Source organism: Drosophila kikkawai, chromosome 3L (assembly GCF_030179895.1).
Source record: "Drosophila kikkawai strain 14028-0561.14 chromosome 3L, DkikHiC1v2, whole genome shotgun sequence".
NCBI classification, from domain to species: Eukaryota; Metazoa; Arthropoda; class Insecta; order Diptera; family Drosophilidae; genus Drosophila; species Drosophila kikkawai.
The window spans coordinates 6,050,617-6,068,728 of NC_091730.1; the positions used below are offsets into that span (position 1 = coordinate 6,050,617).

An 18,112-nucleotide genomic window follows, 5' to 3' on the forward strand; every position below is an offset into this window, starting at 1 on the left:
GGACAAGTCGACAGCTAGACAGTTTGCCATAAGTACACAAAAAATAATAATTACAATGGAATAATGGTAGCTTTAAATCAAGGAAATATAAGTTATACTACCTTCTTACTACTATATTTAGTATAATTTTAAGTATTAGTATGATTATATTAAATAATAAATATTATTTCATAATATAGTTTGCCATTTTCCCCGGTGTACCTGTTCCATTGCTTACATGTGTCGATGATAGGCCGCTCCTGTCGCATCTTTGCAACGTTTCCTTCGACTCGGTGCCGTAGTTTCCTTGGAAGCAGAAAAACAACAAAAAAAAAACTTGCTGATAGTGCAGTTTCCCCCAGGAACCTCCATCTCGTAAGGAAAGTGTGTTGAGTGTTGGGCTTTAAAGACCTCGCTTGGTCGTAGCCAAATTACCTTATCAACTACAGCCAGAACAGGCCTTTTAGAAGGGGAAAATTACCAGAACTACCAGATGGTGTGCTCCAGTTTTGATTGGACCAATATGTCCCTCATCAATGGCCAGGAAGTTATGTGGAGTCTGTGTGTTGTATAAGATGGTTTGCTAATTGATCCTAGGATGCTTTAAAAGTATAACTTAGTTTGAGCTTCTTAGCAGCTACTAAGCTTTAAATGTAATTAGTTTTCACCCACACAAAACATAAGCAAGTTTCCATAAGATTTGTATTTTATTCCCCTCCAGGTGTTTGGCAATATTCAATCCGAAAACGCTCTTAGCTAGTTGTTGTGGCCACTGCTCCCTTTGCTAGTTTTCACCTGACAAATGCAGCAGCCACTCGTAAATAACCCAATTCACAGACATTGGAACACAGACAAAAGTCAAATTTATGGCACCACAGCATTAACTACACCCCGGGGACGCAGCAGCGCTTAATTACGAGCCATGCTGGCCAACTCTTACAACATGGCCCGGCCAAATGAGCGTGCCAAATTGGCCTGCAGCAAAAGTAAATCAATTTCAAGTTGTAAGCACACGCACAACCCCAAAACGCTGGACACGGAAGGTAAGGTATCCTTGAGCTTGGGTCTCTTAAACTATTTGTAGTCCTGCTTCACGTACATTTCGAGGTTGAACATTTTCTATCCATTAAGGTTTACCGAGGCGGATATATTTAATACCTGTGTAGGTAATATGTGAACAAAATCAAAGCTCTTATTATATAGTACAGGAGAGCAGGGTAGAAAACGTATATGTAAATATAGCATAGGGTTTTTTAAGAATTTAAAAAACTAAATTCTTTATTTTAATGTATAAATATAACAAATATTTCTTGGACTTTTAAAAAATCATTCTTCTTAGATACAAATCCCATATAAAATATCTTAGAATCCATTGCAAACGTTAAATTATTACAAAAGCTTACATCACCTAAAACAGAAGTAAAAATATATTAAAATCATGACTGAATCTGTAATTCCCTTGGCTATATGCCATCACACATAACTGCCAATTACACAAATGTGTGTCATTTGTAATCCTACACCCCAAATACTGTGGGTAAATATCGAAGACCATGGGCAAATATCAATAACAAGTGTTCAATGTCTGCCCAAGATGAATTATTATAAATGGATTAAGGACGAATTCTGTGTAATAATTAACTGCTATTTGTCTTGCAAACACTGGACTGGCCATGGCCATCGCCAGGCCAAGTGTTCAATGGGAAATGGGATCCGCCTGTGTGCATAATGTGGTTTCCCAGCGTTCAGATGCAAGGATTGGCAGACAGGACACAACGCCTGATTTGCAGGGTCATCTGTATGTGCGGCAAATGGAAAATTTTGCAAATTTCCTAATTACTTACGTCTGGTTGGTTGGGGGGGTGGAGTGCGTTCAGTGGTCAATTGTCCTGGTCCCAGGAACTGCACCGCAAAATTTACTGTCTGATTTGCCCGGGCACACAGTTCGGAATTGATGTCTTTGACACACCATCGAGGGTGAAGTGGAGTGGTCCACTGAAGCAAACAGATTAGTGATAATTTATATTTGAGCTGACCAAATAGTCAGCAATTGCCCAGGAGTCTGGAGTTCAAAAGGAGGGTCCAGATCGTTGATGGAGAGGGTACAGGCAGGGAGCTGTTTTAGTTTTATAGGATATATTCCCTGGAAAAGAAAGTTTAGATTTTGTATTAACAAATTTATTAAATATTAAAATTACGCTATCCTTTTCTCGGGCCTACTGATCCATATTTCTAGATTTTTTTGTAGGAAGAATTACCGAGCGGCGTTCTTTAAAGATGCTGAGGATGCAATGTAAACATAAACATATTTTACATACATACATTTTACGTACATACATATATGAGCTTTAAGTTACTGGATCCTCAGTCAACTGAATAAACATAAACAATTTTTTCTATGAGTTAGCAGAAATTTCTTTATATCAATTCGGTATTTAAATACCCTCTCATTTCTTGTTTACAAGCATTATAATATTTATATATAAAATGTTGTATAATTTACTTATCATGGACTATTTTTATTAATTAATTAAATATCAAAGTTTAAGTTTTGCTATTTCGTTTCATAAAAATACAATACCACAAAAAGTCTTTTTAAACATATATACATGGTAATTCATTGTAATAAAGCTTTAATAACGAAATAAAGTTAAATAAAATATTTACAAAATATAATTTATATCTGCTTGTAATAAATAATTAATTAATTTATTAATAATTAAGAATTATATACTACACTACAATAGTTCTAGCAAAACACTTTAAAATTAGCTTAGAGGCATCTCCCCTTTAGTTTTATGGATTTAAAACAAAAATATTTTTGTTTTCACTATACCTAAAGCGTGAAATGATCCAGTTCCACCAGGGACCCCTGAAATGGAATGGAACTGATACGATTAAACTGTTTACGAAGTTCAGATCTTTTCGAAGTGTCGTTAAGCTTGGTTGTGCGAGAAAAAGCTCTGTAAAACTAGGTATGTATTTAGATATGTGTATAGTATATTAGTAAATAAGTATGTAGTATATAGATTCACGGTTTCTAATATCTGGATGTTTTTATAAGTGCTCGCTAACAGAGTTCTTTACCGAAAAACAGACGAGGAACTCATAGTTTCATTAAATAAATACAGACGTATAAAATACAATGTATATTATACATACATATGTACATACATTCTTAGATACCCTGCAGTACCATTCATCAACGTTTCATCAATAGCCGAAGCGTTTTGTTGATGAAAAGGCCGATGTGGTACTGCAGGGTAAATCTTGGAGCTTGAAACGTACATACATATGTAAGTATATATTTATATACATATATACGTACGAGCGATTTAGTTTCATCATTTCGTACGAAGTGATGATGAGACATGCAAAACTAAATTATATAAATTCTTAATTTTTGGAGTGTTTAATAAATTGATTTAAAAAATAAACTCCTGCTAAACTTATGCTATGACACAAGAGAGGTTTAGACAATATAAAAACATTATGAAAAAACAGTTACAATATGTTTGTATTAATTTCAGCAGATCAATCGTATTATCCAAAAGAAAACCAATATGGATGTTTGGTAAGTATAGAATAAACTAATTGAAACACCTCCTCAATAAACAATTATACATTTATTGGCAGGCTACAACCCGTCTTTGCCAATTTGATCGAGAACAAGAAGTTCTCCGACTGCCGCATTCTGGTGGAGAACGAAGCCTTTGATTGCCACAAAGTGATCCTGGCCAGCTGCTCCGAGTTTTTCGAGCGCCTGTTCCTGGGCTCCTTCCAGGAGGCCAAGTCCGATGAAATTCGTCTGCAGGAGATTAAGGCTAAAACCTTTGCCATGTTCATTCAATACGTGTACACCTACAGCAAGGAGAAGCTCAACGAGTGCAGCAACTCCATGATAATGGACCTCCTTACCTGCGGAACCAGGTGGCTGGTGGATTCTATCGTTTCTGAATGCGTGAAGATCCTCAAGGGACGGGTTAATGATATGATGCTCGACGATCTCCTTGATCTTTTCCAGAACGCGCACAGCATCAACCACCAAGAGCTGATAGAAATTTCGGTGAAGGTGAGATAACGAAAGATCTACGAGGTATGAATATTAAATCCAACTCTTCGTGTATTCTTATAGTTTCTGCGAAGCCGCTTTTCTACGGCTATGAATTGCTACGATGTCCTGACCATGACCTCGGATGTCTTTGAGCAGTACACCATCATTACTGGTGGCTACTTGCCCGAGATCGAGCGGTTCAAGATGATCGAGGCCTATGTCACTGTTAATGGTCTGATTGATTCCGATCCAGCCAAGACCTCGGAGGTTGAAGTGCACCGTAAGAAAGAGGGCGATAGTGGCATTGGTGAGTTGGTGGCCGCAAAAACATCATCCGATGACGACGAGCAAGAGTCTTCTGAGAATGAGGAATCAGAGGACAAGGAAGAGGATGAGGCTAAGGAACGTGGCACGGTTGAAAGAAATAATACAAAAATAAAAGTGCTGCACTCGAAATATGTAGAAATGCTGCTGAGCCACATAAAGTTCAATAAGATGATGAAGAGCGAATTTTACCACATCGTTGGCAAGTCTCCATTGTTGACCTTTAAAGAGAAATACGAAAATATGTACCTAACTCAACCAGATAAACTGGAATAATATCATAAAGATTTATAAATCTTTATTAAATTAATCTAAAAAACGATTATTCGTTGCGTTATAAAAATGAATTCATTGAAGTAAAAATGTAAATGTAAAATGCATTAATTTATGTTGAACATAACAATTGTGTTATAAAAATAAAGTAAAATATATACAAAATGCTAAATAAAAACTTCAAGCTAATTATTTTACCACAAATTTCTTTTCGGGCTGTTTTTTTTAATAAATAATTACAATTATATGTACTATACCAAAGTAGTTTAACCCCATTTAGTTACGGACTTGAATACTTTATCGTTTTTTGCCGTGTGTTCCTAAACTAATGATAAATTTCCTAACGTGTGAAACAATCCAGTTCCAGCAGGAATCATAGAATGGAATGGAATTGAAATGGAAAAATTCTTTTCGTAGCTCCGGTCTTTTTGAAGTGAATGTGGTTGGGGTTGGTTGTGCCGACAGAAGCGAGGTATGTACGTGTGTGTTAATGTAGTATATAAGCAAATAAGCATAAGTTGGATGTTTTAGTTGGTACTCGATTTTTTTTTAACTAATAAAACATTAACAGCTTATGAAATATGTTGGACAAAAAGAAAACTTACCAAAAAAGAGACGGAGACGTTACATACCGACGATTTAGTTTCATCATTTCGTACGATTAAGGGGGTTCCCGGAAATGAGACTTGCACAAACGAATAATTTAAATGCTTAATTTTATTTTCGATTTATAAATGCTTTTTATAAGACAAATTTTGGACAATATAAACTTAACACAATAGAAAAATAATATTTATATACACAAATGTATGTATGTTTATAGTACTTTCAGGAAATCAATCGTGCTATCCAAAAGAAAACCAATATGGATGCTTGGTAAGTATGTAATAAACTAACTAAAACACCTCCTCAATAAATGTAAAACTAATTCGCAGGCTAAAACCAGTCTTTGCCGATTTGATAGAGAACAAGAAGTTTTCCGACTGCCGCATTCTCGTGGAGAACGAAGCCTTTGATTGCCACAAAGTGATCCTGGCCAGCTGCTCCGAGTTTTTCGAGCGCCTGTTCCTGGGCTCCTTCCGGGAGGCCAAGTCCGATGAAATTCGTTTGCAGGAGGTTAAACCGAAAACCTTTGCAATGTTCATTCAATATGTGTACACCTACAGCAAGGAGAAGCTTAATGAGTGCAACAACTCCATGATAATGGACCTCCTGAGCTGCGGAACCAGGTGGCTGGTGGATTCTATCGTTTCTGAATGCGTGAAGATCCTCAAGGGACGGGTTAATGATATGATGCTCGATGATCTCATCGATCTTTTCCAGAACGCGCACAACATCAACCACCAAGAGCTGATAGAAATTTCAGTTAAGGTGAGCTAAAGACTAATGAAGTGTGACTTTTTAATTAACGCTCGTGCATTTTTATAGTTTCTGCGAAGCCGCTTTTCTACGGATATGAATTGCTATGATGTCCTGACCCTGACCTCGGATGTCTTTGAGCAGTACACCATCATTACTGGTGGCTACTTGCCCGAGATCGAGCGGTTCAAGATGATCGAGGCCTATGTCACTGTTAATGGTCTAATCGATTCCGACCCAGCCGAGGCCTCGGAGGTTGAAATATACCATAAGAAAGAGGGCGACAGTGGCATTGGTGAGTTGGTGGCCGCAAAAACATTCGCCGATGACGATCAAGAGTATTCCGATGCGTCTTTCGTTGAGGAATACGAGGACAAGGAAGAGGATGAGGCTAAGGAACGTGGCACGGTTGAAAAGAATAAGATGAAGAATACAAAAATAAAAGTGCTGCACTCGAAATATGTAGAAATGCTGCTGAGCCACATAAAATTCAATAAGATGAGCAAGACCGAATTTTACCACATCGTTGGCAAATCTTCATTGTTGACCTTGAAGGAGAAATACGAAAATATGTACCTAACTCAACCAGATAAACTGGAATAATATCATAAAGATTTATAAATCTTTATTAAATTAATCTAAAAAACGATTATTCGTTGCGTTATAAAAATGAATTCATTGAAGTAAAAATGTAAATGTAAAATGCAGTAATTTATGTTGAACATAACAATTGTGTTATAAAAATAAAGTAAAATATATACGAAATGCTAAATAAAAACTTCAAGCTAATTATTTTCCCACAAATTTCTTTTCGGGCTGCTTTTATTTAATAATTAATTACAATTATATGTACAATACCAAAGTAGTTTAACCCCATTTAGTTACGGACTTGAATACTTTATCGTTTTTTGCCGTGTGTTCCTAAACTAATGATAAATTTCCTAACGTGTGAAACAATCCAGTTCCAGCAGGAATCATAGAATGGAATGGAATTGAAATGGAAAAATTCTTTTCGTAGCTCCGGTCTTTTTGAAGTGAATTTGGTTGGGGTTGGTTGTGCCGACAGAAGCGAGGTATGTACGTGTGTGTTAATGTAGTATATAAGCAAATAAGCATAAGTTGGATGTTTTAGTTGGTACTCGATTTTTTTTTAACTAATAAAACATTAACAGCTTATGAAATATGTTGGACAAAAAGAAAACTTACCAAAAAAGAGACGGAGACGTTACATACCGACGATTTAGTTCATCATTTCGTACGATTAAGGGGGTTCCCGGAAATGAGACTTGCACAAACGAATAATTTAAATGCTTAATTGTATTTTATTTTCGATTTATAAATGCTTTATAAGACAAATTTTGGACAATATAAACTTAACACAATAGAAAAATAATATTTATATACCTGTGTATGTATTTTTATGGTACTTTCAGAAAATCAATCGTGCTATCCAAAAGAAAACCAATATGGATGCTTGGTAAGTATGTAAAAAACTAATTAAAACACATTCTGAATAAATTTAACACACATTCGCAGGCTACAACCCGTCTATGCCAATTTGATAGAGAACAAGAAGTTCTCCGACTGCCGCATTCTCGTGGAGAACGAAGCCTTTGATTGCCACAAAGTGATCCTGGCCAGCTGCTCCGAGTTTTTCGAGCGCCTTTTTCTAGGCTCCTTCCGGGATTCCAAGTCCGATGAAATCCGTTTGCAGGAGGTTAAACCGAAAACCTTTGCCATGTTCATTCAATATGTGTACACCTACAGCAAGGAGAAGCTCAACGAGTGCAGCAACTCCATGATAATGGACCTCCTCAGCTGCGGAACCAGGTGGTTGGTGAATTCTATCGTTTCGGATTGCGTAAAGACCCTCGAGGGACGGGCTAACGGTATGCTGCTCGGCGATCTGGTCGATCTTTTCCAGAAAGCGCACAGCATCAAAAACCAAGAGCTGATAGAAATCTCTGTGAAGGTGAGCTAAAGACTAATTAAGTAAGATTTTATAATCTTATCGGTCTTATAGTTTTTGCAAAGCCGCTTTTCTCCGGCTATGAATTGCTACAATGTCCTGACCATGACCTCGGATGTCTTTGAGCAGTACACCATCATTACCGGGGGATATTTGCCCGAGAGCGAACGGTTCAAGATGATCGAGGCCTACGTTACTGTTAATGGTCTGATTGATTCCGATCCAGCCAAGACCTCGGAGGTTGAAGTGCACCGTAAGAAAGAGGGCGATAGTGGCATTGGTGAGTTGGTGGCCGCAAAAACATCATCCGATGACGACGAGCAAGAGTCTTCCGAAAATGAGGAATTAGAGGACAAGGAAGAGGATGAGGCTAAGGAACGTGGCACGGTTGAAAAGAATAAGATGAAGAATACAAAAATAAAAGTGCTGCACTCGAAATATGTAAAAATGCTGCTGAGCCACATAAAGTTCAATAGGATGAGTAAGACCGAATTTTACCACATCGTTGGCAAATCTTCATTGTTGACCTTGAAGGAAAAATACGAAAATATTTACTTAACTCAACCAGATAGTACACCTACTTCTACTCTTTCTCGGAATACATTTGGTAGGGCCTATGAATGTCAACCTTGAATTTAATAATAATAAAGTTTTCTGGGTATAAACATAGAGATGTTACTCTCAGGGGTGGTGGGTGGAGCACAGATTTATGATGCCAGGGAGCGCAAATTTCGGCCACATGAAGCGAATTTCCACTTATCAACAGAGACAGCAAGGACGAGCAGCAAGAGCAACAACATTTTGCTCATTATAAATGTCATCAGGCATTATTTTGTCCATCAACTCGTCGCAGTTGTCGGAGCGCATTGTTTATGGCTTTCTGCCACATGGGGAGGCGGAGTTGGAGCAGAAGCTGGCGCTGGCGCTTTCACTGGCTTTACGAGCCAGAGCCATTTATAATGGAAAGAAAAATTAAACAGGAAATTGAAACCGGACTGGCGTGTTAATGAGAATGCGATGCCGTGCCGTGCCGCTCGTCTCGTTAACGGCCAGTTCTTAATTTTCGCCTGGGGACGTTCATTGTCCTTTAACGGTCGACTTCCAGTGGATTGTCGCGTCCTTTTACACGGAGGTGTCCCTGAAATTGGGTAATTACATTTAATGGCGAATGTAACCATAAACAAAGTTATGATGATGTCCTCTAGTTCCAAACTTTGCGCTAAATTTAGCTAACAAAAAAACTTTGTTGTGCTAGTTACAAATAAAAAAATATAATTTAAATATGTTTATAATTTCTTAGAGCTTCTGTTAAATATTTATTTACAGAGTTTAGTAAGTTTTAAAGGGATTAAGCTTCAATAAAAGTCATCTTTCTTACCATAAAAACGCCTCTCTTGGCTTGGCCCTATCCTGGCTGAATTTATATACATTTTACCCCCCGAGACAATATTCGCTGATTTGCGTGAGATTGTTGGGAGGACACAGCTTTATCCTGCCGCCTCCTGCCTGTATACAACAATTAGTGACTCTATTAAGTCGTCGCAGAATCAACAAAATTGAACAAAGCCCAGCGGAGTGCTCCGCTGCGGGGTCCTAAGCCAAAGTGAAAGCAATCAAAACAGAAACTTGTAAACAAAAAAAAAAAAAATTAAATAGAAAAAAAAAGCTGATATTAAGCTGGAATGGGTCTGTCTCGCCACCCCGAAAATCATTGGGATGTGTGTGTGTTTGTGTGTGTGGGACCGCTTAGTTTCATTAAAATTTAAGCAAAACTCAATGGACTGCAAATGCACGAAATTGGATTGGCGAGGATGTTCTGCTCCTCTGGGATCTGCTGGGAGTTCTCTCTTCTGGAAACAAATACCAGCGCGAGAAGGACAATGAGAGTTGACTCTGAACTTTGGCGAACTTTTCTATTCTTGCACAATTTTGATTTACGACCACTTAACGTTTTTTATGTCTCACAGACTTGGCGTTTGTATAAGCATTCGGGTGTATACATCAGATATTTCATATAACAAAGCTAGTAGAGTAGACATTCCATAGGAGCAGCAGCACTTACTTACTAAACACATAAATAAGAGCCAAAGTATACATTGCCATTGATTGATTAGGCATAAAAACTAAGTGGCTGGGCGGGAGGCAGGGGATATTTGGGATATTTTCTGATACTACTTCAAACCTAACTAAGGGGTTAAGGTATTTAAATATTTTTTCGTAATTTTTATTTTTTAAATATCAATTTTCAATATCTTAAGAATATTTTGTGAAAGTTTCACATCGATCATATTAAAAATGACCAAGTTATTCGTAGTTGCGAGCAAAAATAAAGCCAACAAAATATATCCAGAACTCCCTTAAGCTGAAATAAAATAAAACAACGTAGATTACAATTTCTTTTTTTGTTTTATTCGATTTATTTTTATGGTAATGCGTATCCCTCTATACGATTCTGCTGTTTTTTTTGTATTTTTATTTATTTTCTGTGTCTGTGTGTGGAGTATATGTAGCTATGCATACACGAATAATGTTTAGTTTTTTGTTTTTTTGATTTTTCCTTGGGTTTTCTTTGGCTCTTAACTAACCTAACACAGAAATTAAGAGAGATCCGCATATGCAGACCCCAATGAATAATCTCTTTTTAATTGCCTTTAACTGCAGTGCTGTGTTGATTTTTGATCCTGGGCTTAACACTAACTAGCTGTGTGTGGAATCTCTGTTGCAATTAATTCATTTTGATGATTTATATTGGTGATGTGATGTTTTCGTGATTAAATATATTGCGCTTAATTGTTATAATTAGCGTGAATCATTGATGCGTGTGCCCTACTTGTATAATACAGTCACAGAGAAAGCCAAGAAAGATTTTTTTTTTTGTTTTTGGTTTGCGGTTCGGAGGTCAGAGTTCGGCCGGTGGCTGCGTTGCGCATACGCCCCGTGGCACAGCAACATCAATAAGTATATGCGCACTGTGCATAATTTATGCAGAGCCACAACACCAATAAGAAGAGCTGCAAAACAAATATGGGCTAAATACTAGTATATTTATTATTATTTATTCATACGCCTATCAATGCATCCTACGGAAGTAAATTACGAGTACACACTAATTATTCACGAGGGTTGCCGCAACAGTTGCTTAAATGTTGGGTGGAGGAAGAGCAAATGTTAATTGTTTTTTTTTTTTGTTGAAAACTTTTCAAACTCAAAGCTTGTTGAACTACGTCTTTTCTGGAAGAAGTTCAAATATATATACATGGTTGTTTTTAGAGTTAAATAAAAGGAAGAAACAATTTAATTTTATGACTTGAAAATTATTATAAAATAGTTAAATTAAATGAATATATAAAACTAAATTTTATGATTTGATGATCTTGTTTTTAGTTTAAGTTTTCGTTTTGCAAATTATAATTTAAACTAAAAAATCATCAAATAAAAGTTAATCTCTTGTTTAACTCAAATTATTAGCAAAAAATTAAACAGAAATATTTTTAAATTTATTATAATAATAATATTTAAAGTTACACTATTGCCACTTATCAGAGTTGGAAAAGTTTCTATCATTAATCGCTCTCCTCCCTTCCCAAAAAAAAAGATACCCTTCAAACTGAACCGCCAACCAAAAGGCTTAACTCTGGTTTCATAATCCAAACTGGATATATTTTTACTGGAGCAGCTCGCTGACCGTAAAACTGGTTGCCGTGGCCGCAATCACTGCCGGATCTGTGTGATTGGAGTTGGAGTTCTCCCCCGACCCAGTGGGATGCCAGAAATGAATCCCAGCCAGCGTGGCCGTGGTTCGATTTGCCCGCTCTGTGGTCGGGTTTGGCTCCTCTCGTCGTTGTCTCACCGCCTGCGCCTGCGGTCACGAGGACATGTAGGTGCACTGCGTCTTGGGCTGCGGCTCCGTCTGCTCGATGGGCTGGATGGCCGCTCGCTTCCAGTAGTCGCGCACCGTCTCCACTGTCTCCATGATACGCAGAAAGTTCCGGCCCGCCAGCATGGCCACATCCTCCTCGCTCCAGTTGTGATCCTCCAGCAGGGCGGCCAGCAGCTCCGGGTATTTGGAAACATCCTCCAAGCCCAGTGGAGGCAGCTCAATGCCATCGTAGCCCGCTCCCAGGCCAATGTGCTGGATGCCGGCAATGGCGCGCACATACTTGATGTGCTCGATCACATCCTGGAGCCGCGCCTGCCGCCCGCACGCCACGTCCTCGGAGTCAAAGCTCAGCATGATCAGGCCACCGTTCTCGGCCACCAGGCGGAGTATATCGTCCGGCACGTTCCTCGTCGAATTGCACAGCTGGCGGGCGGCGGAGTGCGAGAAGATGACCGGCGCCCGTGTCACTTGCAAAACATCCCGAGCAGTGGCATCCGAGCTGTGCGACAGATCAATCATCATGCCCAGCCGGTTCATCTCGCGGACAATGGCCTTGCCGAAGGGCGTGAGACCCTGTTCCGCCGGCGAGGCACTCGAGCCCGCCCACGAGACATCGCAGCGATGGGTGAGGCTGAGGTAACGCGCTCCCAGGGAGTAAAAGGATCTCAAAACCCCCAAGGAGGAGCCAATGGTGTGGCCCCCCTCAACGCCGATCAGCGAGGCCAGAAGCCCGCGGCGGTGTGCCTCAACGATGTCCTGCGACGACGTGGCCAGCACTGTTTCCCGGGCATACATGTCGGACAGGCGCCGCACAATGTCGATCTGCTCGAGCGCCAGCTGGACGGCGTCCAAGCCTTGAGCCTCACACGGCACATATGCTGACCTGGAAAGGAGACCATAAAAGGCGAAAAGTTAGCAAAGTTTGGTTGGACGGCAAGGCAAAAATATGGTGAGTAAGTACAGGAAAAAAATATATTTTTTTGGATACTTGTTAAACATAAATCTAAGCTTGGACTCGTCTTTGACAAATTAATGCTGTTCCTGGAGGATTAATTTAGCTCCTGTCTGCTTCAAAAACTTTTACATTTCCAATGAGCAAGCATTTTTTACCCCAATAGACCCTCTCTTGGCCCTCACTAACGACCAACGAGTGCTGTTTAATTGGGAAATGCAAATTGAAAGTGCCAAAGTGGTTAGTTAGCAAGGATGAACTTTGGGTTTTAGTTGCCAGTTGCAATGATATGGCCATAAGCGGGTCAGAGGAAACTGCCGGGCAAGTTCAACGATGCCAAACGTTGAATTGAAAGTCGAAATTGGCGAAAAGTTACGCTTGCGCCATCTGGCAGTCACAGGCAGTGGGCGGTGGACAGTGGGCGGTGGACAGTGGGTGACTGGTGTTGGGCGTTGGGACTCCCCACGAAATGAAGTCAAGTCGATTGCCCATCAGCGTTTTTCCTCCAAAACTGCAGCTGTCTGCCGCCTGTCAGATTTTGCTTCGGGACCAGGCTCGAAAAAAAAAAAATACTGGGAAAGGGGGTACTTGGAGAAGCAGCTGAGTGTGAAAGGATTACACGGCCAGGATACAACAAATATTTAGATTTTGCATCACAAAATAGAAAATGTATATTGTAAATGTATATGAATTTTAAAATATTTTTTAAAAATATTTTGAATGCTTATTTAAAACCTAATTTATTTACAGCTACCTTATTGGTCTTTTCAGATTTTAGATACAACTTTTTGAAATATTTTTGTTCAGTGTAAGTAAAGCCAAGAGGGGGAAATGGGTGGGAGTAGCAGGAGACAGGTTGGCTGCTTGCCCTGAAGGCCTCCAGTTGGTTGCCAAATTTTATTTAGCAGTCAAATTGTTGGCAGCTTTTTATTGCCTCGCGCGGAGGGGTTGGGCGTAGGCAAGTTCAGGAGAGGGGGGCGGCTGGCCCCGGAGGGCGTGGCATCTGGTTGCATGTTGCCATGTTTTCGGCTAGCACTCGAGTGCATGCCACCCGTAGATGGGGTCAGATCTCTGACCGGGTCGCCTCCGCATCGGCCTGATTGCAGTTTTATGTGACTTTTCAATTTTCATGACTTGGCCGCCTGCGGGCGAGTCTCCATTGCGTAAATGTTGTAATTCCACTTGAGTATAACAATGGACTCAATTGGATTTAAATCATGGCCAATGGCCAAAATGATCGCAACGTAATTGGTTTACTTAGGGATTATAAGTCACAAACTATTTTTAAAATGAAGTAAGACAATAACTTGTTGTTTAGGAAATTCAGTGAAATCAATTTTATGGTGTTGAATAAGGAATTAAACCTTTCAATAAATAATCATTAGGCCTAAAATGACTATTACATACCACTTAAATAGTGAATGTTTCTGATATAATAATAATAAAATAAAATAAATAATCAATAAACAAATTAATTTTATAATAATATATATGATTATATAATTATATATTGATAAAGATCAACTATTTTCATTCTAAATTTAATTCACGTCTCTCTATAGAATATATTTACTAGATATATATTAATATTGGAAAACCTGTTTGAAAAACCTCCATTAAAATATACAAATTACAATTTATTATGATTTTCGTAGTGTTAATATATTTTTGATTAGCATTTCAGAAAGAACTGAAGGTTATCAGCAATACAATTTATGTAACGGTTCACGTGTTTCCGCGTGATAAGAAAAAAATCCCCTGTTAACCCATGACCATAGTTAATATTATTTTAATATTGCGCATATTTCTAATATGTTTATTAATGTCATATTAAATAATATCTTTGTTGTTTATAAATTAAGTTAACAATCGAATTATGTATTGATTTATTTAAAGACATGTAATAAAAATATTCAACAATACAATCAGTTTTGATCAACTTAATCGTTAAAAGCTAAAATAAAATAAAATACACATATAATTATTTTCAGATTTATTCAATAATCAAAGAATATTGAGGGTTAATAGAAAAAAAAAAAATAATAATATTCAGTGTATGCGAATGTAAGATACCCAGTACTCAAAGCTTTATGAGTTCTAGTATACGACATACTCGTTTTCTACTACAAAAAATGGATTTTATTTCATAAATGTTGTAGAAAAGAAAATAAACATTTAAGTTTTGTTTATCTGAAATATTTATACTCTATGGTAATTCTCGGTCATCACAAACCTATAGAACCCTTGTTCCTTAGGGTAGCAAGAGTCAACCCTCGTTATCACTCAAAACAATAAAGACAATGTATGAATATTCGAATTCAGTTCACTTTTCTCCGTGGTGCAGTTACATTATGAAAACGGGTGTTTTCGTGTTTTTTCTGTTGGGTTTTGCCTTTGCGGATCTTGACAATGCTTTACGGCAGGACTCTGGAGGATCTAGAGACCAGTGCGTGGGATATTGCTTATCCGTATTCAAACCGTTTATAGATAACTGCGCGGAATTTAGAGAAGCAGCTAATGCCAAAAACGAACAGAATGAGAAAGTTATCAGTAATTTGCAGAGTCAGTTAGCTATTGCTGAGGGTCAAATTGAGAACAAAAATGAGGTAATCACCCAAAAAGATGAACAAATGAAGGACAAAAACGAACAAATCAAGGACAAAAATGAGCAAATAAAAAATATGGAGGATGAAATAAATTCCCTAAGGAATCAAACTAAAACGATTTCCGAGGAGTTATCTACTACAAAAAAACGGCTCTCAGATTTAACCCAAGCCGAGTGGTGTCCAGTCGTCGATAGAGAAGGCATTTACACAATAAATCTTCGAGGAGTGAATGTCTTTGAAGCTCCTTGCACTAAGGATGGCTGGATGATCATCCAAAAGCGGATTAACGGAGACGTGGACTTTAATCGGACCTGGGAAGATTACAAGAATGGATTTGGGGACATACATGGAGAGTTTTTTATTGGCCTGGAAAAGCTGCACCTCATAACCCAAGCTAAAACCTATGAACTGCATATTCAGCTGGGAGATATAAATGGAACTACTAGCTACGCTCACTACGATGATTTCGAAATTGGCAGCGAAAAGGAAGCCTATTTTTTAAAATCGATTGGAAAATATTCAGGAACAGCCGGAGATTCGCTAGATTATCACAAGGGAATGAAGTTCACTACTTTTGATAGGGATAATGATATTGATTCGGAAAATTGTGCACTAAACGATAAAGGTGGTTGGTGGTTTAAAAATTGTGCAATGAGGTAATTACTTTTAATAATTTAATGAAATACAATTTGAACAAATAATTGTAATTACAGTAAGCTAAACGGAAAGTATTTCAAAGATGGAAAATCGAACAAAAAAAATGGCATTACTTGGGGAACTTGGCATAATTACGACTATACGATCTCCCTCACCTTTGCTCAAATGATGATAAAACCGAAACGTCTACAAGGCGAATAATCTACTATCAACTAGACGGAATAAAATTGTGTTTTTTTTTAATTTTTTTAAATTTTATACCAGCACTAATTAGTTTTCAAAAAATATGTTTTTACTGTTAATAAAATTAAAATAAAATTTGTCAGTAATGTAAAATTTTTCTAAAAGCTTTTGTAATTTTCTTATCTTAACCTAATAAACAAATTTCATTTTCTTGAATAAGCATTATATAAATGAATGACATTTATTTATTTTACAGAACAAATGCTGATCTTTATTTTGAGGTATTGATAAAAATATAATTCATGATTTTTCTGTGAATCTTTACTCACCACACTTGCACGCTGACCAGTCCCTGCTTTAGCCGCTCCATGTCCGTCTGCGCCCACGCCGGCCGCGCCCACAGCGACTTGTGATCGAGATCGTGGCTGAGATGGAGCTCCAGGCTGCTGTGGGCATACTTGCGCACATTCCAGGCATAGTTGTTGTGCCCATCGACCAGCGGCACCTCGCGCAGTATCCGGCGAACGATTCTCAGTCTTTGGGCATGGGAGTTGCGGCTGGGCGCCATGAGAAAGTGCTGGTACGCCAGCGTGGCAGCAATGGCCAGCAGGCAGATGGCACTGACCAGGGTGAGGGCCACCAGCCAAGAGCCACGCCTGCCTTTCTGCCCGCCATCAACACCGGCATTGGTTTTTCTTGAGGCCTTTCCCTTGACTTTTCCGACGGTGCCGCCGCCGGCCGTCGCCGAGTTAAGCGAGGTGGGCGACTTGGCGTCCAGTCCAACAATATCGCCACCCACGACCACGCCGCCGGATATGGCATTGCCGAAGTTGACCTTGGACTTTTGGATGCTGGCTATTTCACCGCCAGAGTCGCTATTGGAGATGGAGTTCTGGCGGGACAGAGTGCGGCGAATGTTGGAGTGCTCGGTGACGTCAGGCAATCCACCAAAGCCAGTGGTCTGCAAGGGGAGAAAGGATAACAAATTAAAGATCAGTATAACCTTTTTCGATTATGTTGTTTTCTAATGTTAAAAGACCCTAATATATATGTACTATATGTTTCTATATATATGCTTCTTCGGTTTCGAAACAAGGCTTAACTTCGAAGGGGTGGGTGGCAGCCGTGCGTCGAAAAGTTGCTTCATTAAAAGTGCGTCAAAGTTTCTTCGTTGATTTTGTGCCCTAATTAAAACTGCAGCAGAAGAAGCAAACTTTCGGCGCTCTGCTATATTCATAACTTGCATGAAACATCAACACGACTCATGGGGAAACTTTTTAATGAACCGAATAACCATATCAGAATCAATATAATGGCCCCAGACCTCCATTCCCTCTTCACCTCAGCACCTGCCCTTCATGGCGAGTGATGGAATCATGGCTGCCGTTGGGCTAATCTTGGCCTGACATAATTAAGCCTTAGTCATAATTCATGGACTTTGGGGACACATGTGTTCCAAGGGGTCCGAAAAAGCCATTTTCTACATTCCAAAAGGGGGGCGGTGAACAACGTACGAGAAGGGAAAGAAAGAAACTTTGTCGTGTGAAAGTTGTGACATAAAGTTTGTGCCAGGGGCAGGGCAATGATTTGTTTATATTGCGACTGCCAGAGGAATTATGCCAAACTGTGCAAAGTACAAATCAAATCTAAATGCGCACATTGCCCTTCCACATGCCTGGGAATAGTACCAAAGATGGAGACATTTCCGAGCATGAAATTAAATTGAAAACAAACTTTGAAACGTGGCCCTGTTGGATATAAAGATAACTATATTCCTCGGAGAGTTGTTAAATATACAAAATATATGCGCCACTTAGGAAGAGGTTATCTAAAGAAGTATATGCATTTTTTAATATTTAATATATTAAAGAATTAT

The 18,112-nt window shown here is 38.8% G+C and overlaps 4 protein-coding genes and 1 long non-coding RNA gene across 7 annotated transcripts in view; 4 read left to right on the top strand and 1 right to left on the bottom strand.

Moving 5' to 3' along the window:
- The first annotated feature begins 2,877 nt into the window (after nucleotides 1–2,877).
- Nucleotides 2,878–4,808, top strand: LOC108073814 (kelch-like protein 40b). Of its 2 annotated transcripts, none has more exons than XM_017165589.3 (4): nucleotides 2,878–2,954; nucleotides 3,510–3,553; nucleotides 3,616–4,051; nucleotides 4,115–4,808. In XM_017165589.3, exons 2-4 carry the CDS (start codon nucleotides 3,543–3,545, stop codon nucleotides 4,631–4,633), a joined length of 966 nt encoding a protein of 321 aa, XP_017021078.1. In that variant the 5' UTR covers nucleotides 2,878–2,954; nucleotides 3,510–3,542; the 3' UTR covers nucleotides 4,634–4,808. The 2 variants fall into 2 exon arrangements, with proteins under 2 accessions (XP_017021078.1, XP_017021079.1); XM_017165590.3 differs by having other exon boundaries at nucleotides 2,891–2,954; nucleotides 3,513–3,553.
- Nucleotides 4,809–5,041: 233 nt separating this feature from the next.
- LOC108073813 (kelch-like protein 40b) lies at nucleotides 5,042–6,778 on the top strand. The gene is made up of 4 exons (XM_017165588.3): nucleotides 5,042–5,102; nucleotides 5,454–5,506; nucleotides 5,566–6,001; nucleotides 6,059–6,778. The coding sequence occupies exons 2-4, from the start codon at nucleotides 5,496–5,498 to the stop codon at nucleotides 6,590–6,592; spliced, it is 981 nt and encodes a 326-aa protein (XP_017021077.1). The 5' UTR covers nucleotides 5,042–5,102; nucleotides 5,454–5,495; the 3' UTR covers nucleotides 6,593–6,778.
- A 644-nt stretch (nucleotides 6,779–7,422) lies between these two features.
- On the top strand, nucleotides 7,423–8,623 carry LOC108073811 (kelch-like protein 40b). The gene is made up of 3 exons (XM_017165586.3): nucleotides 7,423–7,466; nucleotides 7,526–7,961; nucleotides 8,013–8,623. Exons 1-3 carry the CDS (start codon nucleotides 7,456–7,458, stop codon nucleotides 8,589–8,591), a joined length of 1,026 nt encoding a protein of 341 aa, XP_017021075.1. The 5' UTR covers nucleotides 7,423–7,455; the 3' UTR covers nucleotides 8,592–8,623.
- A 1,717-nt stretch (nucleotides 8,624–10,340) lies between these two features.
- The window catches only part of LOC108073797 (uncharacterized), an 87,912-nt gene continuing 80,140 nt past the window's right edge, over nucleotides 10,341–18,112 (bottom strand). For both annotated transcript variants that reach the window (XM_017165568.3, XM_017165569.3), the window contains 2 exons: nucleotides 16,566–17,197; nucleotides 10,341–12,721 (listed from right to left, as the gene is read on the bottom strand). In XM_017165568.3, the coding sequence (XP_017021057.1) occupies nucleotides 11,824–12,721; nucleotides 16,566–17,197 (1,530 nt within the window). In that variant the 3' untranslated portion in view covers nucleotides 10,341–11,823. The remainder of the gene's footprint in view (nucleotides 12,722–16,565; nucleotides 17,198–18,112) is intronic.
- On the top strand, nucleotides 15,118–16,467 carry LOC108073812 (uncharacterized). Its single transcript, XR_011445007.1, has 2 exons — nucleotides 15,118–16,052; nucleotides 16,110–16,467. It is a non-coding gene; the product is annotated as an uncharacterized lncRNA (long non-coding RNA).

Coding starts and splice junctions, on each gene's coding strand:
- LOC108073813 (XM_017165588.3), top strand. Junction 6,002..6,058: donor TGATAGAAATTTCAGTTAAG/GTGAGCTAAAGA, acceptor GCATTTTTATAG/TTTCTGCGAAGCCGCTTTTC.
- LOC108073814 (XM_017165589.3), top strand. Junction 4,052..4,114: donor TGATAGAAATTTCGGTGAAG/GTGAGATAACGA, acceptor GTATTCTTATAG/TTTCTGCGAAGCCGCTTTTC.
- LOC108073811 (XM_017165586.3), top strand. Junction 7,962..8,012: donor TGATAGAAATCTCTGTGAAG/GTGAGCTAAAGA, acceptor TCGGTCTTATAG/TTTTTGCAAAGCCGCTTTTC.